At 43.1% G+C, this 20,711-nt stretch overlaps 1 protein-coding gene and 1 long non-coding RNA gene across 2 annotated transcripts; one reads left to right on the top strand and one right to left on the bottom strand.

Annotated features, from left to right (window-relative positions):
• Positions 1 to 309: 309 nt before the first annotated feature.
• Positions 310 to 981, top strand: LOC102935319 (claudin-22). Its single transcript, XM_007062378.2, has one exon. The coding sequence runs from the start codon at positions 313 to 315 to the stop codon at positions 979 to 981; it is 669 nt and encodes a 222-aa protein (XP_007062440.1). The 5' UTR covers positions 310 to 312.
• Positions 982 to 4,510: 3,529 nt separating this feature from the next.
• LOC119566115 lies at positions 4,511 to 19,971 on the bottom strand. The gene is made up of 2 exons (XR_005225166.2): positions 19,788 to 19,971; positions 4,511 to 6,313 (listed from the first exon to the last, which is right to left on the bottom strand). It is a non-coding gene; the product is annotated as an uncharacterized LOC119566115 (long non-coding RNA).
• Between the last annotated feature and the right edge of the window lie 740 nt (positions 19,972 to 20,711).

The following is a 20,711-nucleotide window of genomic DNA, read 5'->3' as shown; positions in this document are numbered from 1 at the left end:
TTGTATTTTAGGGTGAGGGGTCATAGAGCCTTCTTTGTTCATCCGCAGACTTGTAATCATCAGGCACTGGAAGGTAACAGATCAAATCTTGATCAGAAAGCCTAACCCATGGTTTAGCAGAGTCCTTCGTCCTTTACATGAAACATTATATTCATGAAGAACAAAAAAGTGTTTCAGAGTTTTCAAAGGGTTAATATCTAAGCTTATATTCAGGGCACAAAGAACTAAGATCATCATAGCTCCAACCACCACAAAAGGTATCAGCCCTTAGAGAGACGTTCCTCCTAAAGCTTTTTGGACTGTGCTCTTGTAATGGCTATAGTCTACAGAACTGTGATGCAATTAAATGGCATTTTTTTCTCTCTGTTTGGATGGTTTCTATCCTGTCTCACTACCTTTTTACCTGACTGGAAAAATCTCGCTTTAGAGTTAAATGAATTCGAGACCTGGACCATGGGACTCTGGCAAGTTTGTATTTCCCAAGAGGAAGGGGGAGTTCAATGTAAGGATTTTGATTCTTTCTTGGCTTTGCCTCCAGAGTTTCGGATTTCTAGGATTTTGATGTTTGTTTCAAATGGATTAGGACTTTTGGGCTTCTTCCTTTCAGGTTTTGGGTTGGACTGTTTGAAGATCGGTGAAAGACAACAGGAACTAAAGAAACGGCTATTACTGCTTGGAGGAATACTCTTCTGGATATCAGCAATTACAGTCATGGCCCCAGTTTCTTGGGTTGCTCACACTATAGTCGAGGAAAATTTCGATGAGAATATCCCAGAGATTATTCCCAAGTGGGACTTGGGGGAAGCACTGTTTGTTGGCTGGTTTGCTGGAATATGTCTTATACTAGGAGGGTCACTACTTAATTGCACTGTCTGTTCAACGGAAGTCCATCCATCCTCAGTCCATTACACAGTAACAGAAATGCAAGATCACTGTCAACACTTGGAAACTGAAAATAGTCCTGAAAATCTAGGAGTTTAAGTAGTACAGACAGTCTTCTCTTTCTTTTCAAAACTCTAGCACAAGGCAGAAGCTTGTTCCAATAATGATTCAAAGGACTCTTTGTTACTTAGCTGATTCACTAAAGTTGTGTGTCTAATTCTTTCTTCCTGTAATTGTTCTTTCAAAGTAGTGTCGTCACTCCGGGGGGCAAAACTGTTTTGTTTCGCAGCAGGACATTAAAGCTATCATGACTGTATGGAAGAACCACTACTTTGTTTTGCTATTAAAGCTGAACTGTAGACCCCCAAAATGTATAAGGTTGCTCTCTCGTATGTTGGTTAAGAGCCAAAAATGTTAAGTTTCCTTTTCATATGAAGCCAATTAAGTGGAATTCAAAGGCTTTGACTCCCTATGGCACAACCATCCACCTATCTGATCCAGTAATATTTTCATGATCTAGAGTATTTCCCACCTCTACAAATACCCTGAAAATACTTCTATTCTGGCTATAGACTTTTGCTACAGAGAGAAGGAGATCTCTGTGTAGGAACTGTGTTTCTTTATCCAGGAAAATTCCCCAAACCCTAAAAAGACTGGCAGAGATCTCGTTTTTTTAAAGCACTCTTAGTTTCTTAAAAATGCTGCATGTAATTCACCAGCATCACAGGCCAGTGTCCCAAAACAGCTAGTCGTTTGTTATCCCAACCTACTATGGGGAAAACAAGACACAAAAGTTAACCTGGATGTTCCGGCATCTGCATATTTCAGATACAAAGAAAAAAACTAAAGAGCCAGGGGTGGCTGAAAAATACCTAGTTGAAAGAGTTAATCTGCTCATAAGCATTTGCTATTTTATAGAGTATAGGAACTGAGTTTTTAATCATGAATACTTGAACGGCATTCAGTGAAAGATTTCGGTTAAACTTTTATCATATATAGCAGTTCTTGTACATGTAATTAGTCTGATTTTAAACAAATATACTTCTTAAAACTTCGTAAAATAAATGCAGTATTTCTCACAGGCAGACAACCTTATTTGTTAAACTATATAAAGTTTGCATGGGCTTATCCAAATATACGGAACGTGAATTATTCAGGTTATGAATTATCATCCCAAATGATGAGTTAAGTAAAAACATCCAGAACTATTAAGACTACTTAGTGAAAAGGGTTGGAGTATTGTTACCCCAATAGTGATAGAAAGGGCACTATTATTGAGTGTATGCTTTTCTGTTCAAAGACCAGCTATTTTCTGAAAAGCAAAACCAATGGAATATGAGCCCAGCTCCAGCCACATCTTTGAATTACTGATTTATCACGTTATTTCTCTTTCCTTTAAAACTCGACTAGAAGAATCAAACTTTTCAGTTCAGGATTTGTAGGTTTATCTGACACAGACGAACCACCTCACCTACAAGGTGTTAGATTTTTAAAAAACTTTGTTATTCCCTTTAATCACCAAGTTAGAACACTGCACCCTTCCTGCAAGTCCGGTAAACCATTTTCATGTTCATTGTGGAGAGAAAAAACAATTGAAACTTAACAGTGATTAGACTAATTACTTTGGTTGTATCTGCTGATATGATAATACAGTTTATGACTGTGCAGATCTGGTACCACACAATTTCACGTGTTGATCAATGTATCTGTCATAGAAAAATAACTTACTATGGATCTAAAGTATGAGTTCTGGATTTTCTATTATGGAATATAGGCTTGATTCTATTCAATTAAATGGGAAAAAAAACCTCCCAGTGACTTAATTGAGCAAGAATGTTTTCTTTGACTTACGTATTTCCAACACTCAAGAAGCCTAAATATTTTGCATTGGTGGATTTGCTGTGACAAGAAGGTAATGGGCAAGAAAGTTCTCGGTGTCCATTAACAATGTTTATGCAAGACCTAGTGGGGTAGATCCTCAGGTGGTGCAAGGATTCATAGCTCCACTGACTTCAGCAGAGCTATGGCCATTTACACCGTCTGAGGCTCTACCTCAGTCTCTCTGTTCTCTCATGTGCTAGGGTGACAGAGAGCAGAGGAGGGAGGTTAATGTGGTAAAGTGGAGTCCAGAGTTCCAAGCCTATCTTATGTCACATGTAAATATATTTTTTGTACTATCAGTTTATACAGACCTCAATTTTCTCTATCACTAAAACACCACACGCATTGGCACAAACTGTAGCTCATAAGAGCCTCAGGCCTAGAATATATTCCAGGACAATACTGAGCTGTGTTGCCTGCATGTGGAAGTTTGCACTTTGGATGGTTGTGGTCATAGCTATTATACACCACTTTAATGAGCAGTGAATCTACTTGGACATTAACACTGGAGTTTAAGCGAAAACCGATGAGAGCACTTCCATTAGCATGATATGCCACAATCCTAAGGACTAGCAGTGATTGACGTTAACACTGCAGTGACTTTCTGAAGTCAACAAAAATAGTAAGCGAACATCTACTTTTGCAAAGAGCTCAGAAACAGCCCAGCAATCAAAGTTTTCACTAAAATTAAACACTAGTCTACAAAACAGCTTTGTTAACGTTTTTTATTTTTTTTCAAATCACTGAAACACATTGAAAGTGCAGAGACGAAAGTTAATCTATGTGATGTATTTGCATACTTTTACAGACAAAATTAGAACAGAAACACATTCGGAATATAACCTGATTAAATATTTAGTTCAGTCCTGAGCATTCGATACTTAATACAGCATAAACATAGCAACAGTAAAAAAGATTTTAAAATTATTTGATTTGTATCCTAGAACAATTTCTGCTGAACTTCATTCATAATATTGTTTTGTACCTGTAATACTTAATTTTGATTACACAATTGCAATTACATACTGATAACTGAAACACGAGAACTAATTACTACATTGGTTATTCCCTGTACAGGGTAAACTCTACTTCTTCAAGAGTGAGATTTATAAATCTGAACTTCATGGTTTGTTCATATCCACTTTTAGTTCAGTCTATTGAATGTTTCAGCAGTGTGAATAATCTGAATTAGTAAAAAACAAAACCCCCACAATTGTTAAAAGCTGCCTATAAATAAGTTTGTAACGCTACTAATGAGTTGGAAAGTGAGGAGAAAGAGCTGATATGTTTAAGTCTGTCTCATTTTAAAAATGAGCAAATTTTGCAAACTAAAGCCATCAGAACTTGACCGTCTTGGCCACACCCAATCAGAATTTATTTTTTTTATACTCCTCTGAAGGTTATTCAACATGTACACAAACAGCAGCTAGTCTGGCAAGAATTTAGAAAGCTGTAAATATTTCCCACAATAGTTTAACATCAAACATTTTAAATGGCCAGAACTGAACTATATTTAACAGAACATAAATAAGACTGTAAATAAATAAAAAAATAAATCATACGGTACAATTCTACACATCCTACCAACACTTTATATAATCAAACTGAGAAGCTGAAACAGTCAACCTTCGTTTCACCTCTACAGTAAATGTCAAACTTCTGTTTTTAAAGTTTGACCTCACAAGCATGAATCATATCTTCTTGTTTCTAGTAGTCTTGTGTGTGTGTCTCTGTGTGTGTGTGTGTGTGTTAAAAGAACAGCAATAAATGGATATCCATGAAGAATGATGCTCAGTCAGTTGGCCTGACTGGCACTTGTTCAGAACTGTGTGGCATCCAGTTATACATTTATTATTTCAAATCCTTTAAATGTATTTGTGTATCAGAAGAAAATCCTTGGTGTGTTTAACAAAAGATTCTAGGCACAGAATTTTCTTACCTTGACATTCGCAAACATATTGTAGCTATGTTCTCTTCATCTTTCAACAAGGCTAATTATTTTCTGGAAAAGTGAAGTGCTATGTATAGGTGGCTTGTCAATATAATCTGTAGGTTAAGGACAAAGATTCTATCCATAGAAAAAAGAAAAAATCTTTGAATTTAACATTTTTTTCAAAAACCTTCAGAGATTAGGTACTGTAGATACAAGTTGAGTTACATTGTTTTCGCTATAAGATCAACCACAAAGTTTTGTTTTACCCAACAGCGTGTTGTAGATGCTTTGTTCCAGATCTGATGCAGTCGCATGCTTCCCCAGGGACGATGACAAGCACATCCACATTGTGAAACAAAAAGGTCTGGTCAGATAAGCGAAAATTCTATTTTGATAGACATCTTGTTCACATTTACTCCTTAAGTTTGTTCAACTTGAACCATCATTATTCTGAAAAACAGCTTGTGTTTCATTTACTTAAAAAAAGGTAATGAGAACTGGAGTACATACCCAACTGAAACAGTTTATGGTTTCTAGGTCACAGATTTTTCCAGCATGGATTTCTACACCAACAATACTTCCGGTACTTGCGTCAGTGGATTCATTTTGAATTTGATGGGTAGTTTTTCCTCTTCTGACAACAGCACGGGTTTAATTTTTCATGAACCTGATCTTTTCTACATACTGCTTGTTGACAAAAGTAGACAACATTTAGGTCAAAAGGTTACATTTAAACGTACGATTTGACAGCGCAGTGGTATGACTACTCATCTATAAACACTTTGATGTGAATTTGATTCAGCTTCAGTTTCAGAAAGCAGCTGCCCTTTTGGTAGTGTCACTGTAAGAGGTTTTAGGGTTACTGGTCTGCCCTTTCCCCTCCCCACCTTGCAGAGGCAAAGTACTGTACAGTGCAGCCCAAAATACTGTACATTCACAAAATTATACTCCTGCACTCAGTACTCCACCTTCTTTCTTCACAGAAATAAAAAGGACAGTCAGGAAATGGTTTTCAGAAACAAAATCCCAACGTAGGTGATGGAAATCTAAAGAGCACCTGTTACGAGGCAGCCTTGCTGTTTTGGAAAGGAGCTTGCATTCATGGTTAATTTCCAACTATAAAAGTCACACTTGTACAAAAATATTGCATGGCATAACAGCCATCTTCACAGTCTGCTCATGTGAAAATAGTGAAAAGACAAACAATCTTCTGTTGAACGTAATATTTCTCAACACAGTGCGGTTCAACAGGATACACACTTTCCTTTGTTCCATCTTTACAAAATAAGAGCACACATGCGATACATACAAACTGTACAAAATTAGCATCCGTGTACCAGAAGTGTTCCACTTTGGTTTTCTGCTAGTTGTGGTTTGTTTGTTTGTTTGGCGCCTTTTAACAGACAAGAACTCAGTTCGCTGTATTTTACAAATGAACATCTTTATAGTCGGATGTAAAATAGAAGATCTTTAAAAGCAGGAGGTTCTAACTATAAAACGTTCATCTAAAAAGATGAGCGAGGGAAAAAATACTTCAGTGAAAAATGTAATTATACATCATCTGCTGGTAGGGATGGTATGTTGATCTTCGCTCTTGTGAAGTAAGCTATCTTCTCCCTAGAATTAGAAAATAAGTTTAAGGAAATCTGTAAAATGATCAGCAGCTAAAATATCACAAGAACTCCAACAGCTTCAGTATGTGATGAATAACATAAGAGAACAGCTCTTTAAACTATCGGTTTTATGCAAAAATTTCAAGTACAAATAATTTATTCTATTGACTAAAATCCTTAGGGTCAGTCCTTTCAAGGTATCCAATGAATATGCTTGCAGAGAACGCTGTTGCCAGAGAAGTCTGAAATGAAGGGCCTATATTATGCACACTTATCAAAAGAGAGAGAAGCTCCAGTGGGAACAAAAAATGAAGCTTCTCAGTACAGCAGCGGCAGCAACAAAAACTCGTAATTGTAACATTGCGATCATGGTAACCATATATCCTAATATGGCATTAAAAGGGGAACAGTCACTGCTAAAAGAGCGTTTGACATCTGATCCAGACTTTGAGAAAGAAAATTAGTGGAAGGGAAAAACAGGGCAGGAGTAACAAGCTGCATGAATTCCCTCAAAAAGAGGTAGGTAGAATTGTCACTAGATGTTCCAGTTGCTTCCCCAGGCCTATCATCATCACCTCAGCCTTATCTGGATTACGCTGCAGTTAGCTAGCTAGCTAGCTCTCATGCATGTACCAGTCTCACCCAGATACTGAACCGGCTTTCAACAGCACTGCATGGCTTATAAGGGAAAGATACAGAGCTCGATGTCATCAGCATGCAGAAAGTACCTCCCCATTAGCCCTCTCAGTAGCCCAATGGACACGATGAATGAGATAGGGACAAAAGAGAACCTTGAACTCCACAAGCCATTGCCCCTAGGGGATAAAGAGCCACACTACTCTTGGGGAGTACTTGGCAAAGGAAGGAACAGCGGCACCAAAGAGCAGTTGTGCCTACTCTTGCTATAGTCTACAGCAAATCTGTAACATTTCATAATGAACAGCATTGAAAACAGCAGATTTATCAGCACAGGCACCAGGATCTTCACACTTCAGTAGGAGATCATCCACCGTTACTACCAATGCCAGCCCTGTACCCAAGTTTGTACCAGATTGAAAAGTTTCAAGCAGATCTGGGGCATCTAGATACTCTTAATTGTCTCTATCACCTTAACCAAAAATGGGAGACTAGACAGCCGGTGGCATTTAACCATATTGCCAACGTTACATAATGGTTTCCTGAGCAAAGGTTGCGCAACAGCTCCCTGAACAGATACCACCTACATGACCTGTCGGAAGGAGGGGGTCGACAAGCTCCACTAGTAACGGACCGACTACTCTCCTGCTGACCCTTACCAGCCAAGAAGGAAGTGAATTCAAAGACACAGCAAAACACCTCTAATCTCTCTCATTGAATTGGACTGAACTTGACTCCAGTTCCTGCCACTCATTCACAGTAGCAGGCAGCCAAGCCCAAATCTGCTCAGTTTTATTCACAACATATCCCTCATAACTAGAGGAACTTTATCAACTACCCCGGGAAGGCAGCTCTGATCATAGAATCATAGAATCATAGAATATCAGGGTTGGAAGGGACCTCAGGAGGTCATCTAGTCCAACCCCCTGCTCAAAGCAGGACCAATCCCCAATCAAATCATCCCAGCCAGGGCTTTGTCAAGCCTGACCTTAAAAACTTCTAAGGAACGCATTCCAGTGTTTCACCACCCTCCTAGTGAAAAAGTTTTTCCTAATATCCAACCTAAACCTCCTCCACTCCAACTTGAGACCATTACTCCTTGTCCTGTCCTCTTCTACCACTGAGAATAGTCTAGAACCATCCTCTCTGGAACCACCTCTCAGGTAGTTGAAAGCAGCTATCAAATCCCCCCTCATTCTTCTCTTCTGCAGACTAAACAATCCCAGTTCCCTCAGCCTCTCCTCATAAGTCATGTGTTCCAGACCCCTAATCATTTTTGTTGCCCTTCGCTGGACTCTCTCCAATTTATTCACATCCTTCTTGTAGTGTGGGGCCCAAAACTAGACACAGTACTCCAGATGAGGCCTCACCAATGTCGAATAGAGGGGAATGATCACGTCCCTCGATCTGCTCGCTATGCCCCTACTTATACATCCCAAAATGCCATTGGCCTTCTTGGCAACAAGGGCACACTGCTGACTCATATCCAGCTTCTCGTCCACTGTAACCCCTAGGTCCTTTTCCGCAGAACTGCTGCCTAGCCATTCGGTCCCTAGTCTGTAGCGGTGCATTGGATTCTTCCGTCCTAAGTGCAGGACCCTGCACTTACCCTTATTGAACCTCATCAGGTTTCTTTTGGCCCAATCCTCCAATTTGTCTAGGTCCCTCTGTATCCTATCCCTGCCCTCCAGCATATCTACCACTCCTCCCAGTTTAGTATCATCCGCAAATTTGCTGAGAGTGCAATCCACATCATCCTCCAGATCATTTATAAAGATATTGAACAAAACCGGCCCCAGGACCGACCCCTGGGGCACTCCACTTGACACCGGCTGCCAACTAGACATGGAGCCATTGATCACTACCCGTTGAGCCCGACAATCTAGCCAACTTTCTACCCACCTTATAGTGCAGTCATCCAGCCCATACTTCTTTAACTTGCTGACAAGAATACTGTGGGAGACCGTGTCAAAAGCTTTGCTAAAGTCAAGGAACAATACATCCACTGCTTTCCCTTCATCCACAGAACCAGTAATCTCATCATAGAAGGCGATTAGATTAGTCAGGCATGACCTACCCTTGGTGAATCCATGCTGATTGTTCCTGATCACTTTCCTCTCGTGTAAGTGCTTCAGGATTGATTCCTCGGATGCAATTCGTCCGGCCCCATGGACTTGTGCACGTCCAGCTTTTCTAAATAGTCCCTAACCACCTCTTTCTCCACAGAGGGCTGGCCATCTACTCCCCATGTTGTGATGCCCAGCGCAGCAGTCTGGGAGCTGTCCTTGTTAGTGAAGACAGAGGCAAAAAAAGCATTGAGCACATTAGCTTTTTCCACATCCTCTGTCACTAGGTTGCCTCCCTCATTCAGTAAGGGGCCCACACTTTCCTTGGCTTTCTTCTTGTTTCTTCAACAAGCTGTCACCCAAACCTAATCTATTGATTGAGACGTTTTGGATGATATGGCAGAGGCAAAGAATCTTTACTTTGCCTCCCACATAACCATGGCATAAGAATTTAAAGACTCTTCATGACTCAATCTCTGAACATCAGCCCCAGATTTCTGTCACTGGAGACTGTGCTGTCTTCATTCTCACTTCACCCGTGATAGGTTATCTATAGACGAAGGAAATCCATGAGGGCAAAGCGGGATAAGATGGTGCATAGGACACAACGTATATGTAACCCTTCTGCCTGTCAGAGTTGGCAGCAACAAGGGCCGGGTTCAGTATCTAGGGGGTCCATTCCAATAACATAATGCAAAACCGGCTCAAGCCCCCACCCAGTGACCTGGGACAAATTTATACCACGCCCGCTGGGCGCCTCCAAGAGGCAATACTTCCTCTCTCACAAGCACATAGTCTGAGTGCAGCAAAAAGCCTTTTAATAAGAGAGAGAAACAATGTGGCATTATGTTGGGGAAACAACACCAACGGGATTCATAACACAACCCATTAGCAAAAAACCCACCCCAAGCAAATTGGGGCGGGTCCTTTCCCTTTGGTTCTTGAGTCCAGCAACCCAAAATCACCCAAAGTCCCAAAAGTCCAACGACCCAAAAGTCTCTGTCCCTGGTCGGAGTTCGAAAGTTTATCTGCAGAGTTTTACCTCCCAACATGGGTGAAGATTGGGGGGGGGGGGGGGGGCGGGTGAAGGGGCACCTTACGTGGTCCAAAGCTGATGGCCCCACCTCTCCATGGGGCTCCGCTCTGCCAGCCGCCCCATGAGCTGCTCTAGGCCTCTGACAAACTGCTCTGCTCCACCAGCCGCTCTGGTCGCCGTCCCGCAAACTGCAATGCTCTGCGTCCCACAAACTGCTCTGTCCACAAGCCGCTTTGCTCGCTGTCCCGCAAACTGCTCTGCCATATAGCTTCAGGCTCCCCCACTACTTAACACAACACTCAGTGATTTCAGCTCTTAGTAAGTTTAGCTCTTTTGTGACTTCAGCTTGTTGTAGGGGAGCCTCAGTGCTGGTGCACCATTGGCCCAAAGTGAATTCAGCTCAGCAGCCTGTAACTAGACTCCTAATGGAATCAAAATGAGCTCTGATATTCCACAGTGGAGAGAGGAGGAAGTGCAATTAGCATGTAAGGCCCTCACGAGGGGGCCCATGCCACCAAGTATTAATACCTGTCCCCAGCCTCTCTCACGTCACAGAGTTTTGGAACCCATATCCCTTGCCTAGCAAGTGCTACTTAGTTGATGGTGAGTCCCTCCGTCATAACAAAAGGCCAAGTACAGGTCCACTGTCCTTGATACCCATAATCAGGGTAATAATTTATTATTCCTGCCCCAATAACAGAGACACTGGGGATCCCACGGCAGCCAAAGTGACCATTTTGGCAGCAATTGGCTCATGCTAGGCAGGGTGGGTGTGCCTATGCAAATGGGATCGGCCCCTGAAGTTCTTTTCCACAACTTGCCACACCTCACCACCAGATGTCAGGGTGGAGCTCATCCTGACTCTGCTTACATATAGATTATGGATGATAAAAGTTTACAATATTCTACCAACCCCTCAACAGTGATCTTTCACACGAATATCTTCCCACAGAGCCTCCTAGAGGTGCTCTACTTTCATTAGTTTTAGAGTGGGGACTATTAAAACAGGTCCATCGCCTGACAGGATAGGTGTGCCCTAAACTCAAACTATAGGGGGCTATTTCCCCAGTACATGGAGCCTGGTTTCCAACTGCCTCAGCTTGAGCTCCAGTTCAAAACACTAGGTCAAGAGTGCAACTATCTGAACTGAGCCAGTAGCTACCAGTTCACATAGTTACATGGCCATCAGGAACTTCGGAGATGATACCAAGGTTTTATCGTCCCGATGGATGTTGAAATCATTGTGTAACTATCTGCCTCAATTCCTCCAACAACACTATGGTTAGGAGCTTCCATAGCTCATGCCAAGATCTGGGAGAGCAATAGGTTGATTAGCACTCTGACAAAGTTCCTCCTCTGCCTTGGTGGGTCCTGCGCTTATTGGTGGATTTGCTCGCCTCAGAGGTTCACGGCAGCCCTCAGTTTGGCCACTTTCAAGGCTCAAATCTGCCGTTCACTCAGTTAGCCTCATCACTGGCCAGCATGGGGAAAAGGAAGAACAACAATCCCTTCAGTCTCTGCTGATCCACCTAGTGGATTGGGGAACAGGCCAGAGACCTTCCCCTCTGTTGGAACCCACAGTCCAGGTCAACTCCTCCGGTATCAAGTTGGAAGAATGCAGGGATGGGGGGAACCCAGGCCCGCCCTCTACTCCGGGTTCCAGCCCAGGGCACTGTGGATTGCAGCTGTCTACAGTGGCTCCTGTAACAGCTGCATGACAGCTACAACTCCCAGGGCTACTTCCCCATGGCCTCCTCCCAACACCTTCTTTATTCTCACCACAGGACCTTCCTTCTGATGTCTGATAATGCCTGTACTGCTCAGTCTTCCAGTAGTATGCCTTCTCACTCTCAGCTTCTTGCACCTCTTGCTCCCAGCTCCTCGCACACACACCACAAACTGAAGTGAGCTCCTTTTTAAAAAAACCCAGGTGCCCTGATTAGCCTGCCTGTCTTAATTGATTCTGGCAGCTTCTTGATTGGCTGCATGTGTTCTAATCAGCCTGTCTGCCTTAATTGTTTCCAGAAAGTTCCTGATTGTTCTGGAAACTTCCCTGTTACCTTACCCAGGGAAAAGGGACCTCCTTAACCTGGGGCTAATATATCTGCCTTCTAGCACTCTCTTGTAGCCATCTGGCCTGACCCTGTCACAGCACCCAAAAATTAGTCACAAATTAACTCCATTCCAAGACACACACACACAGAGAAGATAAAGACAGTATATTTTATCCAATTTTGCAGTGAGTGACTGCTGTATTCTGAGTTGGAGGCAAACAGCATGGCCATACTACCTCCCTGATCATTCTCCTTAGGTTGATTCTGTACTGAATAGCTGGCTGCTGCATCAGAATGGATCCATCAGTATTATCCTACCAGCTTTTGGTGATGCAAGCAAGATCAGGTACTTCATCTTTCAGTCACCACAGGTGACACTATTCACCACCAATCTTGCATTTAACAGCATGAGCCTAAGGCTAGAACCACAGCCTCTTAAGAGTTAATGACAGGCAAAACCAACAGAAATGAAATTTATAAGATTTCATTTCTGCTTTACGCTGAACAAAACCCATAAACAATCTCTACCTGCCTTGTTTCTCCTTGTGGCTGTCAAAAGGGACTAGAGCGGGCCAAAGCCTCCCAGCCAGCCATCCAATTATGGTGCCAGTTATGAGGATTTCCTGATCAAACAGATACTGCCTTAACAGAGAGAAGAAGAGAAGAGCGGCTAGTCCTGTAGGAAAAGAGGAAGAGTTAATGGAGACTACACCAACTATGAGCCCCAGGAGGATACAGGATGGGTTAAAGAGGATTACAAGGGAGAATAGGAATGGAAAGATCTTGCAGCCAGAGGGAACAGGGGATAGACTGGAGAATAGCACCATCACCAGGAAAAGGCAGGTCTATGTGATTGGGGACTCTTTACTGAGAAGAATAGATAGGCCTGTAACCAGAGCTGATCCAGAGAATAGGAGGGTGTGCTGTCTTCCAGGTGCTAAGATACGGGATGTAGACCTGAGGTTGAAAAGGATTCTAAAGGGAGCAGGAAAGAATCCCCTAGTTATCCTTCATGTGGGAACAAATGATACTGCTAGAGTCTCGCTGGAAAGTATTAAGGGAGACTATGCTAGGCTGGGGAAGACGCTTAAGGAAATCGAGGCTCAGGTGATCTTTAGTGGGATTCTGCCTGTTCCTAGAGAAGGGCAACAAAGGTGTGACAAGATTATGACTATCAACAGATGGCTTAGGCAGTGGTGCTATAAGGAGGGCTTTGGGATGTATGGCCACTGGGAGGCATTCATGGACAGAGGACAGTTCTCTCAGGATGGACTTCATCTGAGTAGGGAAGGAAATAGACTTCTAGGATGGAGGGTGGCACAACTGATTAAGAGAGCTTTAAACTAGGAATTTGGGGGAGATGGTTGGGAGATGTCCAGGTAATCTCCATGCCGGATTTTAGCATTGAGAGGAAAGAAAACGAAGTAAGAGAGGATACAGCCGTGGGTAGGAGGAAGGGCAGTGTAGATACCAGTCTAATAGGTTATACTGGCTGTAGAATGACCATGCCTAATAGGGTACAGAATGTGAGTGAGGCCAAACAGCGAAAATTAAGATGTTTGTACATCAATGCGAGGAGCCTAGGTAACAAAATGGAGGAACTAGAGCTACTGGTGCAGGAAGTGAAACCAGATATTATAGGGATAACAGAAACATGGTGGAATAGTAGTCATGACTGGACTACAGGTATCGAAGGGTATGTGCTGTTTAGGAAAGACCGAAATAAAGGTCAAGGTGGTGGAGTAGCATTGTATATCAATGACGAGGTAGAATGTAAAGAAATAAGAAGCGATGAAATGGATAAGACTGAGTCCATCTGGGCAAAAATTACATTGGGGAAGAAAACTATTAGAGCCTCCCCTGGGATAGTGCTTGGGGTGTGCTATAGACCGCCGGGATCTAATTTGGATATGGATAGAGCCCTTTTTAATGTGTTCAATAAAGTAAATACAAAAGGAAACTGTGTGATCATGGGAGACTTTAACTTCCCAGATAGAGACTGGAGGATGAGTGCTAGTAATAATAATAGGGCTCAGATTTTCCTAGATGCGATAGCTGATGGATTCCTTCATCAAGTAGTTGCTGAACTGACTAGAGGGGATGCCATTTTAGATTTGGTTTTGGTGAATAGTGAGGACCTCATAGAAGAAATGGTTGTAGGGGATAATCTTGGCTCAAGTGATCATGAGCTAATTCATTTCAAACTGAACAGAAGGATTAACAAAAATAAATCTGCAGCTAGGGTTTTTGATTTCAAAAGGGCTGACTTTCAAAAATTAAGGAAATTAGTTAGGGAAGTGGATTGGACTGAAGAATTTATGGATCTAAAGGTAGAGGAGGCCTGGGATTATTTTAGATCAAAGCTGCAGAAGCTATCGGAAGCCTGCATCCCAAGAAAGGGGAAAAAATTCATAGGAGTTGTAGACCAAGCTGGATGAGCAAGCATCTCAGAGAGGTGATTAAGAAAAAGCAGAAAGCATACAGGGAGTGGAAGAAGGGACGGATCAGCAAGGAAAGCTACCTTATTGAGGTCAGAACATGTAGGGATAAAGTGAGACAGGCTAAAAGTCAAGTAGAGTTGGAACTTGCAAAGGGAATTAAAACCAATAGTAAAAGGTTCATTAGCCATATAAATAAGAAGAAAACAAGGAAAGAAGAAGTGGGACCGCTAAACACTGAGGATGGAGTGGAGGTCAAGGATAATCTAGGCATGTCCCAATATCTAAATAAATACTTTGCCTCAGTCTTTAATAAGACTAAAGAGGATCTTAGGGATAATGGTAGCATGACAAATGGGAATGAGGATATGGAGGTAGACATTACCATATTTGAGGTAGAAGCGAAACTCAAACAGCTTAATGGGACTAAACTGGGGGGCCCAGATAATCTTCAGCCAATAATATTAAAGGAATTGGTACATGAAATTGCAAGCCCATTAGCAAGAATTTTTAATGAATCTGTAAACTCAGGGGTTGTACCGTATGATTGGAGAATTGCTAACATAGTTCCTATTTTTAAGAAAGAGAAAAAATGTGATCTGGGTAATTATAGGCCTGTTAGTTTGACATCTGTAGTATGCAAGGTCTTGGAAAAAATTTTGAAGGAGAAGGTAGTTAAGGACATTGAAGTCAATGGTAAATGGGACAAAATACAACATGGTTTTACAAAAGGTAGATCGTGCCAAACCAACCTTATCTCCTTCTTTGAGAAAGTAACAGATTTTTTAGACAAAGGAAACGCAGTGGATCTAATTTACCTAGATTTCAGTAAGGCATTTGAATCCGTGCCACATGGGGAATTATTAGTTAAATTGGATAAGATGGGGATCAATAGGAAAATTGAAAGGTGGATAAGGAATTGGTTAAAGGGGAGACTACAACGGGTCCTACTGAAAGGTGAACTGTCAGGCTGGAGGGAGGTTACCAGTGGAGTTCCTCAAGGATCGGTTTTGGGACCAATCTTATTTAATCTTTTTATTACTGACCTCGGCACAAAAAGTGGGAGTGTGCTAATAAAGTTTGCGGATGATACAAAGCTGGGAGGTATTGCCAATTTAGAGAAGGACAGGGATATCCTACAGGAGGATCTGGATGACCTTGTAAACTGGAGTAATAGTAATAGGATGAAATTTAATAGTGAGAAGTGTAAGGTCATGCATTTAGGGATTAATAACAAGAATTTTAGTTATAAGCTAGGGGCGCATGAATTAGAAGTAACGGACCAGGAGAAGGACCTTGGAGTATTGGTTGATCATAGAATGACTATGTAATAGTATTCTATGTAATAGTAATAGGATGAAATTTAATAGTGAGAAGTGTAAGGTCATGCATTTAGGGATTAATAACAAGAATTTTAGTTATAAGCTAGGGGCGCATGAATTAGAAGTAACGGACCAGGAGAAGGACCTTGGAGTATTGGTTGATCATAGAATGACTATGAGCCGCCAAAAAGCTAATGCGATCTTGGGATGCATCAGGAGAGGTATTTCCAGTAGGGATAAGAAGGTTTTAGTACCGTTATACAAGGCACTGGTGAGACCTCACCTGGAATACTGTGTGCAGTTCTGGTCTCCCATGTTTAAGGAGGATGAATTCAAACTGGAACAGGTACAGAGAAGGGCTACTAGGATGATCCGAGGAATGGAAAACCTGTCTTATGAAAGGAGACTCAAGGAGCTTGGCTTGTTTAGCCTAACTAAAAGAAGGCTGAGGGGAGATATGATTGCTCTCTATAAATATATCAGAGGGATAAATACCGGAGAGGGAGAGGAATTATTTAAGCTCAGTACCAATGTGGACACAAGAACAAATGGATATAAACTGGCCACCAGGAAATTTAGACTAGAAATTAGATGAAGGTTTCTAACCATCAGAGGAGTGAAGTTTTGGAATAGCCTTCCAAGGGAAGCAGTGGGGGCAAAAGATCTATCTGGCTTTAAGATTAAACTCGATAAGTTTATGGAGGAGATGGTATGATGGGATAACATGGTTTTGGTAATTAAATATTCATGGTAGATAGGCCCAATGGCCTCTGATGGGATATCAGATGGGGTGGGATCTGAGTTACCCAGGAAAGAATTTTCTGTAGTATCTGGCTGATGAATCTTGCCCATATGCTCAGGGTTTAGTTGATCGCCATATTTGGGGTCGGGAAGGAATTTTCCTCCAGGGCAGATTGGAAGAGGCCCTGGAGGTTTTTCGCCTTCTTCTGTAGCATGGGGCATGGGTCCCTTGCTGGAGGATTCTCTGCTCCTTGAAGTCTTTAAACTACGATTTGAGGACTTCAATAGCACAAATATAGGTGTGAGGGTTTTTTTTGCAGGAGTGGTGAGTGAAATTCTGTGGCCTGCGTTGTGCAGGAGGTTAGACTAGATGATCATAATGGTCCCTTCTGACCTAAATATCTATGAATCTATGAAACACTAACTTAACTCACTATTATGTGTCCTAGATTGATTGGCATCAAGGAGATTTCCTAAAATTATGCCAAAGAATCTCTGTTAGCCCTGGTCTACACTCCAGGGTTAGGTCGATTTTATAATGAATGCATCTACACAAGAAACCCCGTTCCATCGACCTAAAGGGCTCTTAAAATCGACTTCTGTACTCCTCCCTGGCGAGGGGAGTAGCACTAAAATTGACCTTGCTGGGTCGAATTTGGGGTAGTATGGATGCAAATCTACGTTATTGGCCTCCAGGAGCTATCCTAGAGTGCTCCAATGTGACCGCTTTGGACAGCACTTTCAACTCTGATGCACTAGCCAGGTACACAGGAAAAGCCCTGGGAACTTTTGAATTTCATTTCCCATTTGGTCAGCGTGGCGAACTCAGCAGCACAGGTGACCATGCAGTCTCCTCAGAATCGCAAACAAACTCCAGCATGCAGCGAAGGGGAGACACTGGATCTGATTGGCGTATGGGGAGAAGAATCTGTGCAGACAGACCTCCGATCAAAAAGAAGAAATGCTAATATATATGCCAAAATCGCACAGGGCCTGATGGACAGAGGCTACAACAGGGACCCACAGCAGTGCCGCGTGAAAGTCAAGGAGCTCAGGCAAACCTACCAAAAGACAAAGGAGGCAAATGGCTGCTCTGGGTCACAGCCCCATACATGCTGCTTCTGTGATCAGCTGCATGGCATTCTAGGAGGGGACCCTACCACTACCCCACCACTGTCCGTGGACACCTGCAAGGGGGGAATCTCATGCAAATGGAGGAGGAGGAGGAGGAGGAGAATGCATAGCAGGCAAGTGGTGAATCCATTCTCCCCAGAAGCCAGGACCTTTTCATCACCCTGGAGCCAATACCCTCCCAAGGCGAGATCCTCGACCCTGAAGGCGGAGAAGGCACCTCTGGTGAGTGCACATTTGTAACTAGAGTACAGGGTTTAAAAGCAACAGTGTTTAATGTTTGATTTGCCCTGAAGACTTGGGATGCATTCGCGGTCAGTACAGCTGCTGGAAAAGTCTGTTCACATGTCTGGGGATGGAGCGGGAATCCTCCAGGGACATCTCCATGAAGCTCTAACCTAGTCAGCAAACAGCGCCAGCAAGCTTTTTAATGTCTAAAGGCACACTCTACCACCATTCTGCACTTGCTCAGCCTATAGTTGAGCTGCTCCTTACTACTGTCCAGGCTGCCTGTGTATGGCTTCATGAGCCATGGGAGCAAGCGGTATGCTGGGTCTCCAAGGATAACTATTGGCATTTCAACATCCCCAAAAGTAATTTTATGGTCTGGGAAGTAAGTCCCTTCTTGCAGCTCTCAAACAGCCCGGAGTACCTAAAGATGCAAGCATGATGCACCTTTCCTGGCCATCCCATGCTGATGTCGGTGAAACGTCCCTTGTGATCCACCAGTGCTTGCAGCACCATTGAGAAGTATCCCTTGTGGTTTATGTACTGGTTGGCAAGGTGGTCCGGTGCCAAGATAGGGATATGCGTTCCGTCTAACGCCCCACCACAGTGAGGGAACCCCATTGCAGCAAAACCATCCACTATGACCTGCACATTTCCCAGAGTGACTACCCTTGATAGCAGAATGTCAGTGATTGCATTGGCTACTTGAATCACAGCAGTCCCCACAGTAGATTTGCCCACTCCAAACGGATTCCCGACTGACTGGTAACAGTCAGGTGTTGCAAGCTTCCACAGGGCTATAGCCACTCACTTCTGAACTGTCAGGGCAGCTCTCATCTTGGTATTCTTGTGCTTCAGAGCAGGGGAAAGCAACTCACAGAGGTCCAGGAAAGTGGCCTTACACATGTGAAAGTTTTGCAGCCAGTGGGAATCATCCCCTACCTGCAAGACTATGCGGTCCCACCAGTATGTGCTTGTTTGCTGGGCCCAGAATCGGCGTTCCACTGTATCAACCAGCCCCACTGCCACCATGATGTCCCAATTGCCACATCCCATGCTTTCAGGAACGTCTGTGTCCATGTCCTCCTCACAATGGTCCTCGTGCTGCTGTCTCTTAGCCAGGTTCTGCACATACTGCAGTATAATGCGCGAGGTGTTTACAATGCTCACAACAGCAGCGGTGAGCTGAGCGGGCTCCATGCTTGCCATGTTATAGCGTCTGCACAGGTAACCCAGGAGAAAAGGCGCAAAATGATTGTCTGCAGTTGCTTTCACGGAGGAGGGAGGGGAGACTGACGACATGTACTCAAAACTACCCACGACAATGTTTTTGCCCCTTTAGGCATTAGGAGCTTAACCCAGAATTCCAATGGGCAGCGGAGACTGCGGGAACTGTGGGATAGCTTCCCATAGTGCACCGCTCCGTGAGTCTATGCTAGCTACGGTAGTAAGGACGCACTCTGCCGATTTAATGCTCTTAGTGAGGACATACACAATCGACTGTATAAAATCGATTTCTAAAAATCCACTTGTATAAAATCGACCTAATTTCCTAACGTAGACATAATTCTGCTCTTTCTTCCCCAACTCTGTTGTTTAGTCTCTGAAATCACTAAACTGTTACGCATCAGAGCCCTGGATTAAGAGAAGATGTAGGTTTTGACTAATACTGCATTGGCATATTGTCTCACACTCAGATAATTCATGTTCCAACACTAAAGCAAACTGACCAATTCTAAATAAAAGGCTGTTCTTAAAAGGAGAGCTTAGACTGACCAACTTTACAGATTTAGAAGAGCCAGAAGACCAACCAGAACATGCTGTACCTGAACGACTGCACTTGCAGTGGCACTTTCTGGCTCTGTTCCCGTAACCGACACACATCCTTGGAAGCTTTTCTCATCAATTTTTCAGCACTTAAACCCTGTTTCTGTTCCTCCTTTGATTGTTCAGCCTGTAGAGGGGGAAAATTACAACATCCAGCAATTGACAATTTCAAAGAGGCTGTAGGAGGAAGAATGTGGAGTTAAACCCACAGCCCAGTACCACTTGCTATCTGTCTCTCTAGGCTTGGCTGCCAGGTGTAACTTCTGTCAAGAGATTTCATTTGGGTTGCCCCACAGTGAGTTCCGTGCAGTTCCTCCAGTATTAACTTTCTTTCCTTGGGAGGTGTTAGGATTCATGATCTCCAGAGTAGAGCCCCCACTTTGGAAACTTAGTTCCCAATGCCTGTGAGACTAAGGATGAATGTCTGAAGATACCATCAACTTGGGCCATCCATGTTGTACAAAATGAGTCTTGGGACAGAACAGGATCTCAGTTAGTCCACTGAGCAATCTGCTTAGCTGTTTGTGGAGCTTCTCCTTTTCTGCCTAAAGCTGGAACTACTTCTTGAGATACAGGGTTGTCCTCTGGTGCTTAATCCCCCAGCAGCCAATTGCGGCTGTCCGCATCACCAATTGCCTGTCCAGGCTTAGCGATAAGCTGATACTAATAGGCTGTTAGCAATAATGCCCAACATTGCAGGCATACAGAAGCCAAAGGGGTAATAGCTTTGGCCTCCCCCAGAAGTCCTAAAAGTGTCTTATGGTCACTAATTACAGTGAATAAGAGATACTGGTGGAACTTCCTGACTGAAAAGACAATAGCCAAGCTTTCCTTATCTAATAGGGAACACCGTTGTTCTGCAGATGGTAAGGAGCGTGAGGCACAACAGACTGGCCTGCCAGTCCCTTCTTCCATTCAGTGCA

This window comes from Chelonia mydas, chromosome 4, assembly GCF_015237465.2.
Source record: "Chelonia mydas isolate rCheMyd1 chromosome 4, rCheMyd1.pri.v2, whole genome shotgun sequence".
Classification (NCBI taxonomy): Eukaryota; Metazoa; Chordata; order Testudines; family Cheloniidae; genus Chelonia; species Chelonia mydas.
This window is presented reverse-complemented; position numbering and strand designations above follow the sequence as displayed.